General features: G+C 38.9%; 1 protein-coding gene across 1 annotated transcript in view; it reads left to right on the top strand.

Moving 5' to 3' along the window:
- LONP2 (lon peptidase 2, peroxisomal) overlaps positions 1–23,226 on the top strand; it is an 89,701-nt gene that overhangs the window by 46,569 nt on the left and 19,906 nt on the right. Inside the window, exons 10-12 of the mRNA XM_032787063.2 lie at positions 1,233–1,359; positions 2,823–2,953; positions 20,629–20,771. Of these exons, the coding sequence (XP_032642954.1) occupies positions 1,233–1,359; positions 2,823–2,953; positions 20,629–20,771 (401 nt within the window). The remainder of the gene's footprint in view (positions 1–1,232; positions 1,360–2,822; positions 2,954–20,628; positions 20,772–23,226) is intronic.

Here is a 23,226-nt window from a genome sequence, read left to right as displayed (position 1 = left end):
GATGTTCAGTGTTTTACTTTTGAAAATCTAGGCCTACACATGTGACCTAGTTTGTGACAGATGCAGTACTGTGCAGTCTGTGAAAAACTTTAATGAATGGATTGACGTATATCTGTCCTATCCTGCTGTCAGCTAATAGTTTCTTCACAAGATCTTCAAGAGAGAGATTTTGCTTTGCAGCTGGAAGATTGGAGTTCTATCCCTGTTGAATGGTCACAGCAGGGATCATAATAATGGACATCCATTAAATTATAGCTGGTCACAGATTTGTGGCTGTGTACAGCTAGATACTACATTGAAATGTACACTGATCTACACAGGAGAAGGTCCTCTTGAGTGCCCCCTAATTCTTGTGGGGAGAGGAATCTCTTGGTGGTTTTATTTTTGTTACGTTTTACATTTTGATACTTTTTACATGGCATACAGAACAGATTTTCAGGAGTCTCAGTTTACTCTCTTAAGACCTCAATCCACAGATTCATATGTGCATAACTTTTACTCATATAAATCCCAGTAGAATTGTTTGAGTGAATCAACTCTCTCACATGCATGTTTGCAGGATTGGGACCTAATTTTGTATCTGAAATCTTGTGGGTTGAAATGGATATAATGCTAGTATCCATTTTCCAAACTTGAATGTGTAAGAGCTACTTGTAACCAAAATCAGATAGATGTCTGATTCAGTTGTGTTTGTTGTATATAACATATCATTCATAAACATACTGTACAAACATAGGTACATCCATAATTGACTGTGCCTGTGAAATTAGAGGCTTTTTTCAAAATTATACCCTGGATGATCATAGTAAATAAATAATTGATTGTTCCCATATTATCAACAGAGTAACTATAGAGTATATGGACAGATGTGAAGTTTCCCCATAATGTACTTCAGAAGCATTTTCTGCTTTCATTGATTGTTCATACCATCTGGCATGTCGGAAACCAAATCTTTGGAGTCTCTCAATCCAAGAGCTGATCTAAGCAAAAATCAGCATTTTTACAGGGTATGCTTTGGAAATTTAAAACAACTGTCTAGCTGGGCAGGCAGTTCGCCTGTTGGCGCTAATGGACTCCTGAGATTATTTGAGATTGAGTGATTTGAATATAATTCAGTAAACTAACTCACTTACTTTGTTCAATTTTCTCAGTTTTACATTTAATTTAGTAAGAAGTTTGACATCCTGGTACAAGTATAGGTAAGAAGATGAATGAAATGCTTTCTTTTGAAGGATATACACAAGAAGAGAAGATAGAAATTGCACATAGACACTTGATCCCTAAACAGCTAGAACAGCATGGGTTGACTCCTCAACAGATTCAAATTCCACAAGTAACTACCCTGGACATCATCACCAGGTAAATGTGCTGTTCGCTACTTTTAGGCTCTAGATTACTTTTCTTTTCTTGTGGTACTTTAATAAAAAATTTTTAGTGTGACACCATAAAGCATTTCCACAAGGTTACAAAGAAATCCCTTCCTCACTAAACTGAGTAGTTAATGGCATAGATTATTCTAGTGGTTCTGTTATCATAAGAGTCAGAATATGCATAATTGTTCTAGCAGATCACCTGCTGCTTTTTGTTTTAATAGAAGATTTATTTATGCCTAGATTGGAAAATCCTTGTCAACATCACCTGTAAAGAACCACTGTGTTAATTCACTATCTGTTGCATGTTTGCAGAAACATGGTTTACAAAAAAAAAAAAAATTTAAACATTAAAAAGTCAAGTACATAATTTTCCACTATTTTTTAACACCACTGATGCAAGATGCTCCAGATATATATTAAGGTAATAAAATTAACAGTGGACAGTAATGGAGACTAGAACATATATCCACGAGGGGATTAAGTTAGGGGGTTGCTGTGGGCTACATAACTTTGAATTTCTTGACTTGTTTTGGATATTAAAATTGCACCTGCACTAGGACCAGCAACACAGATGGGATAGCATGGTACAAGGAACCTACCTCCCGCCTCAGTTTTACGCATGCCACTCAAGGATAAGGGATGATCACAGTCCCTGTGTTTAGAGATGCGCAAAAACTACACACATACTTCTCGAGATGAAAATTTTGCACAAGGGTGGAGTCATGCGGAAGATCACTCCACATTGGCCTGCATAAATGGTGGAGAAGGCAGCAGGCTACGCTATCCACTTCACACTTCAGAAAGAGGAAAGAGGCCATGACAGGGACTGGAGAGGATGATCCTCTCTCCTTCCTGTGAGTGGCAGATCAAAAGAATGCCAGGTAGGAAGTGCAGGGGAAGTCTTGCAGAGGGCAGCAGCCTGGAGCACGTTAGACAGTGGTCAATAACATACATAGTGAGCGTCCTTGCACCCCCCATCTCTACCATTTTCTTTGAAAGGTAAGTTTTCTCTTCTGCCCCGAAGTTCCTGTCTGAGGAGTGTCACAAGTGCTCTTCCTGATTCTTCCCCAGCTGTGCATTCCCCACTTGGGAGAAAATATTTTTCTCCCTGCCTTCCCTGAAACTGCTCCTGCTCTTTTGGATCAAGAGTTGGTCATGGGTCTGCTTGTGTTCTTCTGCTCTCTTCCACAGTACTGCTGCAGATTTTATGAGTAGGTGTCAGACACGGGTGCTCCTTTCTCCCTTTCCATGCTCAGATTAGGGATGTTCTAGCATCTTCAGAGAAATCTATAAACTAGAAACAAAGGAAAAGCTAACATTGAAAATGTATCTGTAGAGCAGTAGGATGGGGGCGGGGAGGGAGAGCTGATGTGTTGTTAAGTGAAACAAGCACTGATGATAGTCTGCTTATAGACTTAAATCCAGAGTAAAATATTTTCTTTGTGGTAGATACACTAGAGAGGCAGGAGTCCGCTCTTTGGATCGGAAATTTGGAGCTATTTGCAGAGCAGTGGCTGTGAAAGTGGCAGAAGGACACCACAAGGAGACAAAGCCAGATCGCGCTGAAGTGACTGAAGAAGGTTTGTGTTCCTTTTCCGTACTTTATCAGAAAGTAGATTCATGGTGGTATGTTTGTTCGAGAAGTGCCTCCAGTACTCAGGGCCTGATTCATCACTGTCTTACTCTAGAGTTTTATGTCTCTGTAACTGCATTGTTTTAAAATGCTTTTCAATGGAATAACACATTTGAAAACTGGAGTGAAATCATGGTGAATCATGCCCTGGAACATGTATTGTAGGGCACAGTCCTACCCTGCTAAGAAGATTAACTGGGTAATGAAATAGGCCTTTTTCATCTCCAATATCTGTGATTAAATTTGTATATGATTTTCAGTCACTCAAATCAGGTTAATGTAAACAAACTTTTACAAATCCCTTTTTGCTCTTCATATAAAGTAAACTTTTTAACCAAAGATTGAACTATGGCCTGGTTTTAATTTTTGTGATTTTTTTTTTTCCTTTTTTATTCTTCCATCTCCATACCCAGAACACTCTATCAGTTCACAACTGTTATCTGGTCACCTACTGAAATGTGAGTGTGCACTGTAGACATTGCGATGTTGAGGTTTTTTTGTATGCTGCTTTAATGAGACAATACATCTGCCAAAGAAGAATTTTAGGGCTCTTGGTAAGGCTGATAGATTGAAACAGTGTCCTTCTAACCCTAGGAAATTACACTTCAGTGATCGAGAGTTTGTATTTGACATTTTGTTGAGTTAGTTTGGAGGCAGTGAACGATTTTTTCCCCCTCAGAGACAAACTCTTTTAAGTGTGCAAGTGAAATTGTTCTGCATTTTGTAAGTACTGAAATTCTTTTTATTTGATCTAGGCATATAGTAGTACTCAATACTGACTGGTCTCTCGGAGCTTTAGTAACTTGGTTCAGCTTTATCAAGTCTATACTTATTTTCCATTTATACAGAAGACAGTGATTTATTGTTCCTTGTAACCCACTAACCTGCTAACAATCAGTTGTAATGTTTCTTTGTGAAAAGTTATCGCTGTACTAAAATGCACAGACGATCAAGTTAGTTAACATCATACTGCTGCAGTAGTATCTTGTTACTGTGTTGGAATAGTAAACGACAAACTTTTAACACAGATTGGGTCTTCTCATTCCACTGTTTCATTTGCATAGCAGAAGTTCACCAAATCCAATTAAACACTGGTAATTAAATTTGTTTTACTGGTATGAAATGTTCTGAGTGTTAAGCAGGTACAGTAGGTTAATGAGCTAGACTTTCACTTGTGGCAGAGCTTAAGTCAGCTCTCCATAGATCATGAGAGAAATGTGCAGTACTCTAAACTTGTGTCCTAGTAGAGCTCTGCCACATTGTAAAGATATCATATATGGGTCAAATCTTGCAGTCTTGCTTCAGGCAAAACACTGTTATCTGTGGTAGTATTTCCAAAATAAGAACAGCAGGATTTAGCTTAGAAATGTGGTAGTTTTCCAGGTGTTGTACAGCAGGAGTTTTGCATCTCAAGAAAAACGTGCATTTTATCTATACCCATATATTTTTCTAGTAACCTTGCCCATTATTCATGCCTGGTAGAACCCTTTTTATTTTTTTTTTTAAAAAGCGTGAAGTGGTCTGTCATGGAAATATAGCATGAAGAATACGAAAATAAAGCAGATTTGAGTCAGTAAACTTGGCTTTCCAAGTGATGTATACAGTCATTGTCCCAGCATCCTTCTCTGTAGTAAACCCTGATAATTTTAGAGATGAATATACAAATACTTGATAAGAGAATTGGTGAGAGCTTAAAAACGATTTATGTCTATACATTTGCTCTCACCATTTTTTGCTAGCATTTTTCTCAGACTTTGGAAATTAATAATAGCTTGCCGTCAGTCATGTGCTTATCTACTACTGCTTATCTACTACTGACATCTTGCTAAGAGTCCATTTTTCTCCAAACATTTTTCTTAGTCAGCTTTTTGTTTGTCATTTATGATAGCAGATAGACTAATTAGGACCAAAATCAATAACCACAGATGGAAGTTATACAAGATACAAGTTGTAGCTGTGGAATAGCTAGGAACCTAAAACAGTCTGTGATTATCATATCTGTTTAATTTGAGAGAGAAAAACAAATCAGATTTAAAGCATTTCAGTGTTAATATGAACAGTACTATCAATATTTTTTACGCCATTTTAAAAAACTTCAATGCCTGCCCATCTGCTTTGCTACTGAAAAGCGAGTTTATCTAGACTAGAGTATATTGAGGCTGAGCAGTGGAAGAGAGAGAGAGAGCAACCTTTATTTTGGCAAACCATTTACTCAGATGAGACAGATTACAAGCCTGTCAAGTATTATCAGTAGGGTATTTTGTTTTAATTTGTTTTGGTTCTTAAAACTACTTTGCTTTTTGGATTCCAGCCCTAAGTGTTTAGTCAAATCATAGTGGTGGAAGTTGTCAGAGCAAATTGCCCTGGAGAAACCATTCTGCAGTGAATGCAGGCTCGGGGTAGAAGAGGAGAGAATACTACTCTTAAAGTAGTTGAAACATATGATTAACTCAAACTGCTTGAACTTCTACCCAATTTCCAGGCTTTTTTTACTAGGGAGTTTTCCATTGGCACTGGTGATGTTGATGCAGCTATTGCCAGCCACTGGCACTGTGACAATTTTTCCTCTCAAAATGGACTAGAGGGTGACACCAACCCCTGTAAAGTCTTTAATATTTTGTTCTGACAGTGTCCTCTCTTTTTGTTTTATTTAAAATAGTTTTATATTCTTTACTTCAACATCCCTTTGTGAGAGGAAGTACAAATACAGTTTGGTTGTGTCTATGCAGTGGGAAAGGATGATGAAGGTTCGAGAGCAGGCATTTTGTGTCTGTGTTGAATGTCATCTTTCCAATAGGGATATGGTAGAAAAGCATTGTAAAAAGTATACCTTCAGTGGGCTTTACTACATGCCTTGTGACTTTATTTCTTTGCCACTTTTCTCTTCTCTGGAGCAAGAACTTTTGCTTTCTTCCTAGATTCCTAAGTAGCATCATAGTTTATGCCACACATAATAACTTGCTCTGTATAACAGTTTTCATCAGTAGATCTCAAAGTTATTTATAGAAGAGGTAAGTACCATTATCTTCATTTTACAAACAGAAAACTGAGGCACAGAAAAGTGAAATGACTTGTTCAAGGTCGTCTAGCAGTGGCCGAGTTGGGAATAGAACTTGGGTATCTTGATTCCTACCCAACTGCTTTATTCACTAAACCACACTGCCCCTCTAATAAAAATGCATCCTCCTTAAAATATTTCCATACAGTAGTAAATATTAAGATCAGGTGCTCATTCATAGGGTTTTAAAGAGTTTTCATATCTTCTCACCATTTATTTTCGCTTCTGAATTAGTATCCCTTGGCTAAGAAATACCACTAATAGCCCCCTACTTTTTTTTTTTTATTCAGTACTGTGGTGGAAGCATGGTATGTCCTCAGAATTATCTCATTCTTCAAGGGGTTGCTCATATCGATTCCAATTAGGTGTGTGCACACTGCATGCACAGGTCATATATTGAACGCCAATATTGGCAGGGTAATATTGAGCGCCATGGAGGCGCCACTCCAGGACATTCCACAGCTGACCCGACGGGTGCTGCTAGGGGAAAGCTTTCCAATTACTGTGCCCATAGCATGTACACGCCTAATTGGAATAGATATGAGCAACACATCTCGAAGAACAGCAGTTACAAGGTGAGTAACCGTTTTTTCTTTGCAGCAGAGAATACATGTGCATGCTAATGAACATGCTTATCTTAAATGTGAATTATAAAATGCATTCTGTCTCTTACTGTAGGATGTAGAATATACTTTAGAGATTGTTTTTCTGTTTAGATTGGCTGTGGGAGTATTAGTTTCAGTATCTTTATACTTCAAAACATATTGCTTTTTCCATATATGTTTTGTGAGACAAATAATTGTCTATTTTTTAGTGTTCTCCTCTCTACAATAGAAGGACCTTAAGATAAACTACACTGTTTAGATTGCCTAGATAGTGCTGTGTACCTTTCAAAGCTCCTAGCAAGCTCATATTGTGGAAAAACTTTCAGTAACCTTTATGCCAATGATCAAAAACCATGGAGACGTTGAACATTATGAATAGTGGAGAACTTAAGAGGTTAAGGGCAAAACATATATAGATATTATATGCCAAGGGTTTTTTCATGCACTATACGTTTTCAGGGGGCCACTCCATATTGAAAATGGAGACTTTTCTGAGACCAGAAAAACAGGAAAAAATCAGCTTAGTAATATGCAGTTCAGTAAGCATTCAGACTTCGTCCTGCAGAAATATACCATTAATTAGAAAGGAACATATAAAGGGACTTTACCGATTATATAACTCTTGTTACATGATATTTCTGTGTAATTTTCCTTTCTGTTTTTATCTTATCCAATATATGTTGTTCAAAAAAAATATTCTTTTTCAACTTGCCATTTCCTGTGTTCTTATGAGATCATAAGAATTTCTACAGAAATAATATGTAATGTCAGAAAATTGATTTTAGGCCAAATTCACTGCTGGCTCATACTATCAGTGACTTTACCCCATAACTACAGAGTCTACCATCTGCTTCATCTTACACTGAAGGAGAGCTTTCATGTACATACCTATCTACACTAACAGAGTTAAAATAGAGATACAGGTAATCAGAAGCAAAGTATCTTGTCTACCTTAACTTTGTTCCAGTTCAAAAACTTTTTTGAAGTAGAATATTATCTTGTGTTTACATATGGCATATTTTTTAAATTTCATTAAATTGAAAGATTGTCATATACAACTCACTTTCATGTGTGTAAAAGGAGTCATGTAATTGCTGGATAAATGAAAAACGTTTAATTATTTTTCAAGACTTTGGTGATGTTTTGGGATCCACCCAGATGAATAAGGGATTCTGTCATCAGTTGCCCCTGTAACTTAGGGGGCCTTTGTGCTGTGGAGCTATGATTCAGTTCCCTGACACCAAAAGCCTTCCCACAAGCAAAAGGTCTAACCCTGGCTCTCGCTAGCCTAGTTACCTTTTGCAGGGTGACACCAACATCCCTTCCAGTACCACGTCTCACCAAAGAGGTCCTCCCTGAGCTTTTACCCCCCAGTTATCAGCTCCCTTTGGCATTCACACTCAATACGGTTTTCACACCAGAGACCTGCTTGGGATAAAAAAAAAAAAAAAAGTTTATTTAATAGAAAAACCACAGATTCAAAGATGAAATAGTAAGGGGAGAGCAAACATATATCAGTTACATAGAAAATAAACATAACCTCAGGCTTTACAGTTTTTGTAAAGTTGCGCCACAGTTACAATTTTCTGTATCTGCGCGCACACCTTTACGACCATAACCTGTGTACATATCTCATAATGACTAGTAAGTTCATTGCATTTACAGGCATTCAGAGAAGATTTTACTCAATATATTCTTACAGTTAAATAACATAGTATGATATCAGTTGGTTTAACTGCTTATTTCTGGGGGATTAAACCTTATGTTCTCCCTTGGGGTGTCTAGACCCTGATGATCATAGTTTCTAATGAAACAGTTAAAAGGTAGCTTAATAACATAACTTCTGATATTATGAATTATTTACTGTTAGTTTGTAGAACAAAAAAAGAGTTGTATTAGAAAGTTGAAGTAATCCAGTAAGGGAGTTATTTGCAGTGTAAAATTAGTTCTGGACTTGCAACTCCTGCCAGCTAGAAAAGTAATTGCTTCAAAACAGAGTGAAACGCTAGTATTTTTGGTTGACACACTATTTGGAGCAGACCCAAAAGCATTGAGCTGTGAATGGTTGTCTTTGTGTTTGTGAGGTCTAACGTGGCAGCAGGCAAACACAGAATAATGGAAAGGATCTAGAAGGCAGGTGGGATTTTAAGTTAATCTTTGCTAATCTAGAGTCATTTACAGAATGGTGCACTCATCTTTAAAATATGAGGTTTATTTTGTACTATTAATGTATTTATACCCAGCTGTATTTTCTGAAACATATGTCATCAATTGAAAAAATATATATAATCTGTGTTTTTGTTTTGATTTTTCATTCGGGTTCTCAAGTGAACATACATTTCCTCAACATCAGTTAAACAAAATAATACAAGCTCTTTTGAGAAGAGTACTATATTGGAACATTGGTAATTTTATAATAAAGTCCTTATTATATTATATTCGAACTTTTGCTCCTAGCCAGAGTTGGGGGTTTTTGGTATGGTAATGATGCAATCTGATTTTACTTAATTAATTATACTTTTAATGAGTACGCAGTGGTAATTTGTCACCTAGCAAATTATTTTAAACTACTAATTGAATTTTCTGTGTCAAAAAAACATACTGTTGTCAAACACTCTTGTAAAATACATCTGTAAGAGGCTACATTTCTGAGGTGGTAGTAAGCCTCAACAATAACCCATTCAGTGTTAGGAGATGAGACTCCAAGAAAGGGCTAAAAACATGTGGTTTTCTTAATCTGGTTGTTAAATGTTTGGGCCACAAACATGGTTGTTTTTGTAGTCTGTATGGGAAATTAGAACACTTGGGCTAACATCCTTTTCTTGCAAAAAGTGGTGAGGGCTTCTGTTTTATATCCCAACCCGAAAAAACAGCACTGCAAGCAGCACAGGGCCTCCTTAAACACTGTACTGGAAGCTGGCTCATTCAGTCTGATGAGAGTAAATCCCAAGGTGGTATAGCTGCAGGCCCTTGTAAGTTTTGAATAAAGTTGCACTGTGGTTAATATACTTAAGGAATCTTAGAAAAGTGTAATGCTTGGTTTGCTTCTCAAATCACTTGGGTTTGGTTTTTGTTTTTGTTTTTGTTTTTTCCTTATATAGGCCAAGTCGTCCAGATGCTGTCAAAAAAGGTTGGTTGTGGGAACAAACTATTTGTCATTTAGTGTTTCATTTTGTCAATACTTTCTTGCATGACATCAAAATCAAAAAATGTGTTGGGGTTTTATATAAAGCATGATACCAAGACCAGAATATCCTTAAACGAAAATAATGAAACAAATTTGAAATATTTTATTGATTCTGAGCTACTTTCAGCTATCAGATGTTCATGTCCAACTTTTAAAAATATTGTGCAGACCGGAGTCCTGATCCTGCAACCAACCCTTACTCATATGAACATACTCCAATTGAAGTTAATTGAACCATTAGCTTTTGAGAAATGTCTACGGCTCTGATCCCGCAAGTGTTTACATGCGTGCTTAACTTCAAGACAGCAGAACTACTCACATGCTTAACGTTAAGCATATGTGTGTTTGCAAGATGGAATCGTCATTGTGTGTGTTTCAGTATTGGGCCCTTGAAAGGGAAAAAAGTACATTTGTGGAATGACACCTGAATATATACACCACTACCTCGATATAACGCCACCCAATATGACACGAATTTGGATATAACACAGTAAAGCAGTACTCCAGGGGGGCAGGGCTGCACACTCCGTTGGATCAAAGCAAGTTCAGTATAACACGGTTTCACTTATGACACGGTAAGATTTTTTTTTTGGCTCTCAAGGACAGCGTTATATCGAGGTAGAGGTATAGTTCTTAAGCTTTAGAGTAAAATGCTGGAAAAAAGAAAATTATGCGTTAGATAACTTTGGCTGTCTGTCAGGTCCAGATGTCACCCACTAGAAGATTGCTTTAGAAGGAATAGTTTGTGATCCAAATTCTGCTGTGGTGTTTCATTGAAAATCTGAAGTTGTAGCACCACTGATATCACAGGAGTTGCTCTGGGTCTGTACTGGTGTAACTGAGAGAAGAATTTAGGCCTTCATCCTTGCAACAGGTGAGCTTAAGAAAAAGTACTTCTCTGGGGTATTCCTGGAAACCCCACTGGACTGAAAAGAGGAGGAGAGAAAAACAATGAATGACAGTACAGAGGCTCAAAGCCTGCACTTGTAAAGAAGAGGAAATGGTGTTTACATATTTGGTTAGTTTGAAGCTTGTCTTTACAGAGTGAGCACTGATTTAGAATAATTACATATTTTTATTTTATTTCCACTACAAACTAGTGCCTACAGTCCTCAACTGAAATTGAGGCTCCATGGTGCTAGGCACTGTACGTGCATGTATTGTGAGGCAGTCTCTCTCCCAAAGATCTTACATTTTTTAAATGGACAAGATAGGCAAAAAGCAAGAGACAAGGCTATGTAGTTGCCCAAGGCCACACAGGATATCTGTGACACTCTCAGGAACTGAACCCAGGTCTCCTGAGTCTGAGTCAAGTGCTACAACCCTTTCAGTCCTGTAATACCCGCATGATAATTTTACATCAACAGAGAACTTCATTCCACAGGATTGTTAATCCAGCACCCTTCATGAGTCCTTAAATTCACCCCTATTAGTCTGGGACGGAGGGAGGAGTGTGGAAATAAAACAGCTCTGCTAGCTATAGCCAAAGATGCTTTTCTGTGCACAAATTAGTCAGTACAAAAACATCAGCAAACACCTATTGAATGAGTTAGGACCACAGGTGGAAAATTGTGGAGCTGTTCACTTTCCTGAACCTGAATTTCTCTTGAGTTTTTCCTAATACCCCTCATCAATTTCTTAAGGATAATTGAATATTTTGGGTAAAGACTAAACTTGTATAATAACTGCATGGCAATCCAATGATAGCAGTGTGTGTTTTGTTAAATTAATCTCTTGTGCCTTAGCTGTGTACTGTAGAATACTGTCTGTGGAATGGCATTATGAAACACATGGTGCTAAACAGGTTTCCCACAAAATTCTCCTTAGGTTGAGGAAGGTAAGAACTACCACTATCTTCTAATTCACCCTAACTGCCACCTATAAAGCAGTTCTGTGGATTTCCTTCTTAGGCCATGTCTACACTACGGGATAATATCGAATTAGCTAAAATCGGTTTTATAAAACTGATATTATAAATTCGATTTCATGCGGCCACACTAGGCACAGTAATTCGGCGTTGTGCGTCCATGGTCTGAGGCTAACGTCGATTTCTGAAGCGTTACATTGTGGGTAGCTCTTCCGTAGCTATCCCTAGTTCCCAGTCTCCCGCCTCTTGGATCTTCTGGGTCGATCATTTTGTCGCGGGTGGATCTGGGTAAATGTCGTCAGTCATTCCTTCCGGAACATCAGCTGACATCCTTTCACGCCGTTTTTCCTGGCTTGCCCTGCAGGCGCCATAGGCACAGCAACCAATGGAGCCCATTCTGCTTTTTTTTTTTTTTCCGGCACCGTATGTGTAGCGATGCGCGAGAGAGAGGCGATACTCCGCGCTACACAGCAGCATTCACTTGCTTTGCAATGATGCAGAGATGGTTACGGTCGTTCTGTACTGTCTACTGCCGGGAGAAACGCAGAATGCCGTTACTCTCCCCTCTGTACTGTCGGCTGCTATCATGAGTGCCCCGGCTGAAATCAGCCAGGAGCGCAACGCAAAAGCAATGGGATGACTCACTTGGGACTGAGTCAATCCCTCCTTCCGTTTCTAAAAATAGAGTCAGTCTGCCTAGAATAAGGGCATGTGTATTAGAGACCAGTGTATCAGAGCACAGTGCTCCGTGTCAGTATTGCACAGGGGGTGCCCTGCCACACTCCACCGTTGCTTCCTCCTCCCCCAACCTTCCGGGCTACCGTGGCAGGGTCCCCCCCCCCATTGTGTCATGAAGTTTAAGATGCGGAAAGAAACAGAGACTTGTTAGTGAGATAAATGAGGGGAGGCAGCCTCCGGGGCTATGACAGTCCAGGCGTACAGAATCTTTTCTTACACAGGAAGGGGGGCTGATGAAGCTCAGCCCCCGTTGCTATGATGAAGACGGTTACCAGCCGTCTGTACCATCTACAGGGAGTAACTGGGGTCATTCCTTTTTACCCAGGTGCCTCGCCAGCCTCAACCTGACGCCAGCAGGAAGCACTCACGGGCTGATGACGACGAGGATATCAGTCATTGCCCCGTCTACTACCGGGGAGGGGGAGAGAGCGGATATGCTCTTCACTGCTGCAGCATCGCGTCTCCAGCAGCATTCAGTACATCGTGACATTGAAGAGTCAGATGATTTCTTTCCCTCTTTCACGTGGTGGGGAGGGGGGAAACTGAGAGCTGTTCCCTGAACCGCAGACACTGTGTTTGACTACCTACGACATTGGGAGTCAGCCAGAATGCATATACTTTTCGGACTGCTGTGGCTGTGGTAGCTGGAGTCATTACGCCCTCACCATGAGCGGTCCTTGAGTCTCTGGCTTCCGTTACGCTGTCACCAGCGCTGTTATCCTGGAGATTTTTTCAATGCTTTGGCATTTCGTGTCTGAACGAGCTCTGATACACGATTGTCTCCCTATACAGCGATCAATCTAGTATCTCCTGTACGGTCCATGTCGGAGTTCTTTTGATTTGAGACTGCGATCGCCACCCGTGGCTGATCAGAGCTTCCACGCTGGGCACAGGATGTATTTCAAAGTTCGGGGCTTTCCGCTTTACCTGCCCGCTGCATCCGGTTCAGATTGCTGTCCAGGGGTCAGGGTGCACTGTGGGATACCGCCGGAGCAATACGTCGTTCCGTCACACTACCGTAATCCGATATGTTAATATCGATTTAGCGCTACTGCCTCTCGGTCGGGGTGGTGGTAGTAACAGGAATTGATTTAAAGAGCCCTTTATATCGATATAAAGGGCGTTGTAGTGTGGACGGGTACAGCGTTAAATCGATTTAACGCTCTTTAAATCGATTTAAATGCGTAGTGTAGACCAGGCCTTAATTTGGAGGGATGTAGGGAATACCAGGTCTGTGGTCTCTCATACTATGGGGCTCTTGCAGGTAAGTACTGTAAATTAGTTAAGGAGAAGAGAATGTTGCCTTTTTCCCCTTCTTGCATTTAAGGACAAAAACCCTTTGTTTTTATGCTGATTTTTAAAAAAAAATAAAAAAAAATCTTGTCTTCCTTTCGTAGCCAGGCACTAAAGCAGTGCATGATACATTAAATATTGTTTAAATTTTATTTTAAAGTTTTCTTTGTTTTCCATCTCACTTCTGGTCAACAGACATCATCAGAATCTCTGTTTGTGAAACAACCTGGTTAGCTGATGTTAACCAAATTTGTTGCGCGGAAACAAGTATTTATCAGAAGACAGACATTATTGGTACAGCACGAGCAAACTGTACAGAACTTCTGCTTATTCACTTTCATTGTATTCCTAAAAAAACAAGCTGCAGTCTTGAAAATTGAACTCCCTGTCAGTCCTTTTATTCTCATGGGACTGTTAAATATTAAACTAAGTTACTGTCATCTGTATGCATCAATTTTAAATAAGTTTCCATGCATTAAAACTCTTAATTGGCTATGTCCAGCACTATATTTCTTAGTTAAGGAGGTATTGTAAAAGGAAGGATTTATAATTTGGGGTCAGATATGACACTTGAGCTGTTCAGAAACACAAACAATTTTTTTACCTTTCTTGGCTGGCTTTGGAAAAGCAATTCTAGTTTCATTTGTGAGTATGTCTGAATCTAAAACAGGCTACCTCTTCTGTTTGAGCTTCTTCTAAATTGTTAAAATACTTAAACATTACAATTCTTATTTTTGAAGTAATGTCATGATAATAGAACAGAAAATGTAGTTCCAGCACAAAGTATGAAGTTCCTGTCATGGCTTTGGCACTTTGGTCACATACATCCTTTTATTTTATGTATTTATGTATTTATTTTTATTCCTTTAACTTCAGGCTAAATTTGAACAGACTAGATCAGGGGTCAGCAACCTTTCAGAAGTGGTATGCCAAGTCTTCATTTATTCACTCTAATTTAAGGTTTCGTGTGCCAATGATACATTTTAACGTTTTTAGAAGGTCTCTTTCTATAATCTATTACTAAGCTATTGTTGTATGTAAAGTAAATAAGGTTTTTAAAATGTTTAAGAAGCTTCATTTAAAACTAAATTAAAATGCAGAGCCCCCCCACACTCCCCAGACCAGTGAGTGCCACTGAAAATCAGCTCATGTGCCACCTTTGACATGCGTGCCATAGGTTGCCTATCCCTGGACTGGATTCTATCCCTACCTTTCCTTTTCCCCTCCTAATTATTTTTGAAGATTTAAGTTTATTCTTTCCCACTGAATCTAATAATTTTCAATAGCTGTTGAGTAATTGTTTCTAGACAGTTAGGTGGATCAGTGAGAGAAGACTCAACTACCCAGACCTAAAGAAGAGCTCCATGGAGCTTAAAAGCTTGTTTCTTACACCAGCAGAAGTTGGTCTAATAAAAATATGACCTCACATGCCTTGTCTCCTTTCATATCATGGGGCCAACATGTCTACAAAAACACTGCAAATAATAGGTAGGTGTCATGTAACCTACATCATGATTTATGGCTGTGCCTTTATGTGCATGTGCATATGTTTATAATGAATGCAAAACTGATTATTTGGAACTTATTGAATTCCTCATATTCAGCACACACTTATTTGTTAAGACATTGAAGCAAGAAAGTGTGATCTTTGGAGTAAAAAAAAATAGTGTTGGTTATAATTAGACTTTGGAACATTTAGCTTAAATTTAATAATACATAAGAAAAGGTCAGAGTTGAAGTTAATTGTGTAGAAGATGGGGAGTTTGAGTGCCTTACGTTATTGTTACAGAATATAGAAGAGGGCTTACTCAATTAGGTTATTTTAAGCACAAAGAAAACTTATTTTTTAATAAGGCAGATGGCCTTAGCAATTAACTACTGACTCGTTTACAAGAAGCCTCTGTGTATGCTTCAGTTATACAGAGAACTAGGTAGAGTAAAAGCAGGCAGAAATACTCATATGGAAATCGTATATTTGCTTGGGGGTGGAAATCTTTGACTGAAATATCTTGACTTAAGACAAAAACAAGCTGTGCTTGTGCTCCCTGAATATTTAGTCTCTCTCTTTTAAAAAAAAAATCCAACATTGTACATCTGCTAAAAATAATTAACAGCTTGTTCATGTCTTGAAGGCACAGAATTGATAGCACTAATCTTCCGCTGTCATTTCCAGCCAAGTTGCTAGAGAAGCACACAGTGGTTGCTTCTTTGGATATGTCTACACTGTAAGCTATGGGTGTACACATGCTCTCACTAGCTTTCATTGAGCTAGCATGAGTATAAATAGTAGTAGAGCTGGGGTTCATGGGCAGTGAGTGCGTACCCACCAGTTTCAGGCAGGTTTATACTCAGCACAGTTAAGCTATTCTGCCACTGCCTGTGCTACCACCACAGTACACTACTATTTGTCCTTGTGCTAGCTTGATGAGAGCTAGTGTGAGTATGTGAATGCGAGTTGGGAATCACACCCTAGCTTGTAGTTGTAGATGTAGCCTTAGTTCTGCCTTGCTAAAATTGATACAGACTCAAACATACGTTGCTTGTGTAGAGAGGCTTAGGGGTCAGAATCATAACATTTGGGCCATGCTTCGGCTGTTGTTACTGCTTCTACTCTTTTCATAGCCATTCTACCCCATTGTGCTTTCCTTTGCATACCACCTCAGGAGAAATCCCAGTCCAACATATGATATAAAGCATGAACCACTGGAGGGTCACCAGTCTGAGGAGGTGTCTTGAAGTAATTGATGGTTGTATGTTGAATGTGAAAAGTCTGTTGGGATAATTTGATGTTTCTTTGATGTTAACACGTGAACTGAGATTGGTGTGAATGTTAATGGTGATTTAACAAGCGACTTCCTCGATTTTTAGCATTTGCATCCTTTTTCATAAAGGGGTACCTGAGAGTGCTAATAAATAAAAAGGCAGTTACTAATATGCCTTATAAAATGTAGACAGTGTCTTATTCTATTCCACACTGATACACGAGTTTCCTTTATGAAAGAGGACAACTCTCAATACTGAATTAAATAGATTAATTCAGGTATTTGAAAGTGTTGGCCTGGAAAGGACTATTCATAGGTATCTTTGATCAATAGTCATAGAAATTACGAGCCTCCACTAGAGTGGGAGGAAAGTAGATTCCTCACACTGGACGTAAGAACACTCCACTTGAATTGGAGAGGAAAGAAGGTTCAAAGAAAAGAAGGCTATGTGAAGTATTCTTCTCTTGAAGGAGCAGCAGAAGTTTATTTCCTAAAATAGTACGGTGGGGAGAGGGAAGTTTTGGAATCTTTTACATCACGTGGTAATAGGGAATTACCTCTGTAAATAATTTTTTTTAGGTTTTATTAGCTTGTTCCTAGATTATTTATTCTTCAGTCTTTGAGGTAGCACCATCATCATTATGCATGTGTGTACAGTGCCTAGCACAATAGCAGCCATAGGGCATCTAGGCACTACCACTATACATACAAATAAAAATGTTCACCAACACTGCCATGGAAACATCTGGATATTTCCAGTATGTTGCATAATGCTCTAAAGGGAATGATAATCAGCCTTGTGCACCTGGATCTAACTCCACCGGCAACTGAGCCCTTATTTACAGTATCTTCTTCAGTATGCTGGCACTTGTGTGTGCCAAGAAACATGGAGGCTAAGCACAAATGGCACTTGCTATGTTTAAATTCTTTGGGTTATTCAGGCAGGCAGTGGTGTGTAAAAATTATACACACAGAAATAGTCTTAAGTTAAGAGCTTTGAAGCCATTTGTCAAAGGTACCAAGACTGAGTCACCTTGTAACCCTCTTGCCTTCAGCAGAGGGAAACTTGCTTATGATTAACTGGGTGTCAGCTGTCTGATGCCACCAGTCTGTTAGCCACCAAAGCACTCTCCTCTGGGCAGTGCCAGCTCTAGTATTATCTTGCAGGTTAAAAATAGGCACACTGATCCCTTTGAAGCATTGCCTGGTAGCGTCCAGCCCCTTATCCACAGAAGTCTTACAGAAATACCAGGTCTGCTGTCACACCAGTGTACAGTGATTCAGTTGAGGATCAGCAACTTGTTACCGTAGCACTGAGATGTATTTATATTTATTATCCAAGATTCAAGTGATAATGAATAAGGATAATGGAAACAAAAAGGTTACCAATAAAACAAAATCATAACATGTTCTAGAGATTAAACAGGGTAAACCTTCTGTTCAAAGAAATTTCTCTCACCCCAAATATCTTCTGCAGTACTTGCAACCAAGGCGGTTCAGATCTTATTTTCATGAATTTCAACGTGCTGCCCATCTACTTTGTAAGTGCTGGATAAGGGCATATCTTCCTTGTCTCCTGCTCATCTCCAGCAGAGAGACAGGTGAATACATATCCCCTGTCTGACAGGAAACTTGTTTCTTCACTTCTGCTGTGATACAGGAGAATGATATAGAATCATATTTTCAGTATACATACATAACTACTTTTGTAATGTTTGTACATACATCTCAGAACAATAAGAATGATCAGTGACCGCTTTCATTTAAAACATCGCATCACATTCTTTGGTGAAACAAAATGTACATACTAGAATCAGGATATCCTTGTAACGCTCTTGCCAGTTGTCACTGAGGAGTTCTTTGCATCGCAAGTGTGCAAAGAATTATACTTTCACAAATAGTCTAGGTTAAGAGAGCTTTGAAACTATCTATCAGAGGTATTTTATATGGCCACCATTACCATTGTATCTGAGCAGTTCTTATCTTCACCCATGTGAGGTAGGGAAAAGTACTATTCTCCCTATTTTACATATGTGGAACTGAGGCACAGAGCGACAAAGTGACTTACCTAAGATCACACAGGAAGCCTGCGGATAAAGCAGGGAACTGAAGCCAGGTTGCCTGAATCTCAAGCTAGTACCTAAATCCCTGGATTATCCTCTTTTGTCGCCCTCAGGTATTTTGTTTAAAAGGGAATGTCTACACAAGTGATACAGTAGCACTGTTGCAGGGTAGACACTGCAGTGACAGAAGGGACTTTTCTGTTGCTATAGTAAATCCACCCCTTACAGAGACCATAGTTAGGTCAGCAGAAAAATTCTTCTGTTAATCTAGCTACGTCTAGAGTGGGGATTAGGTCAACCTTAATACGTTGCCTGGGTCTTGAAGTTTTTCACAGCCCTGAATGATGTAATGTAACTAAGTTGACCTACGTTTTAGGTGTACAGTAGGCCTAAGGGTCAGGCTAGTTGGGTGGCATAGCCCTGTAAGGTGTATCGGCAACACACAAATATGTCTATAAGAGCTTATCTGGAAGTGATTTATCTTTGCCTAGGAATTTCATTATGGTAATGTTAGTTTTTGGGACACCTTGGAGAGAGACAACACATACTATAAAAGAATTGAGGCACTCATTTTAGTATGGTATCCCAGTGCAGGGATAACGTTTCAAGACAAAGCAACTTCACCAAGTCATGGTCTCATTGAAATCATTTGGAGTTTTTCTTATTGACTTCAGTTTTGCTCAGTGTGAACCGAGCTAGCCACCGTACAAACTAGGGAAGTCAGTTTGTGCATACAGTTCTAAGTGACCTCAAGCAGCCGCCTAAGAGCGAATCTCAAGAAATGAGAGTATTCTTTGAGAGCTTATGGGTTGCAGCAAGAAAGGTGAGTTTTATTAGAGTGGGTTGATGCATCCCTCTGAGTGCCTATAATGTGAAATCCAGCATGTCAGCATCTGATGAGCCCCAGTCAGACATGTTTGCATTCCACACAGTCGGCTTTCTTCTTTATACATACTGCATGTAGCAGGCTTCCCATTCTCTGCCATCCCAATTGACAGTCATCAGTGATTGATAGGACACACTGCTTGGAAGATAGGAATGGAATCTGTTGATTGAGGTGGGGGAAGAGGGAAGTAAAGCTGCTGAACAGCAAACTTCATTGTCCTCGTTTGATATTACAGGGGTACAGACGACTTTTTATTTGGGCCGGGGGGGGGGGGGGGGCACTGGAGTGTTTAAAATAAGGTATTGAATATCACTTTAATCAGTAGTTTTCTACCATAACTATAAAATAGATAGATTTCAAGTGAGATAACTAGCTTCTCTTCTGTGCTCAGTATTTGTTTATTAATGGAATCCCCAAGTCCCCTAGTTGTCTACCCCCATGTATTACTAAACCAGATTGAACACAAAAGCAAGATAGTCGTAGCTAATTGCAAGCATATAGCAGAACAATGTCTGATACAGGCATAGTCCAAGTACTGTTGCTTCATTTTATAGAACTTATTCTGAGTGTTGCCAATTAAATATTTGTCCTTTCAAAAAGATGCAATACTATGCAATGTTGATTTTATTTACAAAATACTAGCAAAAGACATAACTATAAGCATGTTATTGCCACATGCAGAGCATGTTATTTCCACATAATGGTACACTAGCTATGATCAGACCTTACAGATATCATGCATGCATGTATCTGAGGGAAAATATAAACCCCAAAGCAAACTTTGTTCATTTTGTTATGTGGATGCAATAACTAAATGGCTTGCTATTTTAAACAACCTAGTTTTAAGAAATAATTTGTAGGTCAACATTACTCCACCTCTCCCACCCTCATCTCTGAGTTAACATTATCCCTTCTAAGCTGCTAAAATAACTCTGATGTTTAAACATAGTTGTAAAATTGGAGAGCACATAATCTTATCTTGAATATTTTCTTATCTGATAAATGGATATTTTTGAAAGACTTAAATGTTTTAGGTTTGTTTATAAACTTCTTTTAATTATCCTGATCTTTTGAGTCTTTATTTTCTTCTGTGGTAATAAAGAATTTTATCTGCATGGTAAGAAATACTATTATAAACCCTAAGTGAGATTTTCTTTTCTTAGACTGCAGAGAGCACATCGCAGAAGGTGCAAAAACAGAATCCATCAGTGACGCACCCGACCTGGCTCTGCCCCCTGAAATGCCGATATTAATTGATTTCCATGCCTTAAAAGATATCCTGGGGCCACCTATGTATGAAATGGAGGTAAGTCTTTCATTTTTCTTTGGTAGCTTCTTACTTTTCACTTAAAATATTTTTGTCCATAAAGATCAGTTGTTCCATCGCTGGTGACTGATTTTGTTTAGGATGTGAGTTTTTTCTTTTTTAATGTGTTTGTGATATAACTGTTTCTCCTCCTTTCATGACCCTTGTCCTTAAGAACCTTTTCATCTAGACAGCGTCCAACAAGACTGAATTTCTTTAGATGAAAAAAATAAACGAGTGTACTGTTTGGTAGTGTATAATAGTCTTATCAGATGACTACATGTTAGCTAAGATCTCTGTAGTTAATAATGTGTTGTTTTTGTGAGAGTTTATACATTTGTTTTTATTTGTCTTGGGCAAAAAGCCAAAAGCAGAACCCAGGAAACCTGTCTGCTAAACAGAGGCCCTAACAGCTAAGCCCGAATCCTAATAAAAATCAGGATAAAACCAGCCACTTCACTTTAAACCACTTGGTACCAAAAGTTTTGTTTTGTGACTCTACAGCCCCATCTCAACTTTAGTCTCCCATGCCCTGTCACTCAAAGGGCATGCCTCCAGTCCTCCTGTTACCTCCTTTCCGCATGTGGTATTTTGTTCTCTGTGATACTACCCAGCTACCATTCCTCAAGGTAGACTCCTATCTTGAGATTCTCCTTTGGCAACTTGTACTACAGTTATTCTCTGCCTCACCCTGGATCCAGGTTAACTTACTGAGCAGCAAATGGTGGCTGTAGTACTCCATAAATCAGTGTCTGGTACCACAGGAGAGTAAAACAGTTGCTGATGCAGAGAGCCATGTTTGCTTCCTTAATTCTGGAGAAGGGAGCAATGAACCAATAAGGAATAAAAGTGAACAGGAGACTAATGGGATGTAAATGCTTGCTTCTAGTATCTTGTCCCTGAAGGTCCCTCTCACTGCGATGGGAGGGCCAGACTGTGAAGGGATTAGGAGGAAGAAATGGCAGCTAGGGATGCAGAGACTGTGGAGGAAAATGAGTTAATTGTTTGGGATCGAGCTGAGGGGATGCAGAGTGTAAACCTGTCAGGGAAGAAGAGATTGGTAGTAATGGAGAGAAAGGGAAATAAGGAGACTGGTAAAGAGGAGGGAACAATGGGATTGATTATGTCAGAAAGGATGATGAAAAAGTGATTGATGGTAGCAGGGAAAGCTGAGAGAATTTGAGGGAAGAGAGGAGGACTCAAAGTGAAATGTTGGGTGGTAATGTAAATTTATATCTGTCTTTGGTGCGATAAGCTCACATTAGCAATTTTGGCCTCTACACTTGCACATTGGGAGGTAGGAAGTACAGAAACTTGCTTGTTAAATCAAAATCATGTGCCTTTCAGCAGTCTCCATCCTTTAATTTCAGTCCCACAGAAACCTCTTTGCCAACCCCAACAATAGAATTTGGGCAGATGACAATTTGAGAGAGAGTTTGATTTAAGATGGTGCCTTTTTAAATCTCTCCCCTAGCGTTGATATGACTGTGTTTAATTATTTGTAATGTTGTCTACAGCTTTTACAGGAATTGCTTGTGCTGTCTTTTTCCTTGGAGCCTGTTGCTTCTGGAAACAAGGAATGAGTGAAATACAGGAAGGGTCTTTCAAGTAAAGAATATTTTATATCATCTTCTCAATTATACAGATTTCCTTTGACCACTGAAAATTTGGTCTTAAGGCTAGGATCTGAAGGGATCACCTGAGTATTACTTGAATTTTTAATGCTTTAATTGCAGATTTGTCTAAAGCTGTTACAGTGACCCATGGATTTATATATTCAAGGGATTCAAAACCTAGGCAAAGCTCTGATCTATACAAATGGTGATCATGGATCGGACAAGTCTACTCTGTTGCTAGTGGAGATTTCATAGCCATAAAAATTTGGGGATAAAACAAAATGATGGCTTTAAATACTTCAGTGTCAACAAGGACTCTCTCTGCATATCCCAACAAAAGTTCACATACACACACAGCTATACACCAGTTTCCCATAAAAAAGAAGAGTGGTTCTTGAATCCTTTCATAATGGTTGCATTTCTTTGTATTCTTTATTCAGGTTACAGACGAAAAAAAAAAAAAGATCCCAGCATTTTGATTTATGATTTTCATCAGTTCTCTGTTATCTCAATTTGGAAACAGTTCTAGAAGAGGTTATTCAACTGGGAACAGGAGTGCACCTCTTTGTGTACTGTTTTTGCTAATTTGTCACATTTTCCCAAATATTCTAATTGTTCTGAAGTTCTTCAGGAATAAATATTATATGTCAAATTTTTAAACCTCGTTCCTAATTCTACATGTACAAATAAGCAAGTGCCACTATTTGCATGTAAACATTTTTGACATACAGGAAGTCAAGGATCCAAACCAAATGGCTTATATAGGAATAGAGATGAAGCCAGGCAAAGCCTCTAAGCGCCTGGAAATTTCTCTCTCATCTATTACTTGAACTATGTAT

The sequence above is a fragment of the Chelonoidis abingdonii genome, chromosome 19, assembly GCF_003597395.2.
Source record: "Chelonoidis abingdonii isolate Lonesome George chromosome 19, CheloAbing_2.0, whole genome shotgun sequence".
Lineage (NCBI taxonomy): Eukaryota > Metazoa > Chordata > Testudines > Testudinidae > Chelonoidis > Chelonoidis abingdonii.
The sequence above is the reverse complement of the archived record's forward strand: the minus strand, read 5'-3'. Positions and strand labels throughout refer to the sequence as shown.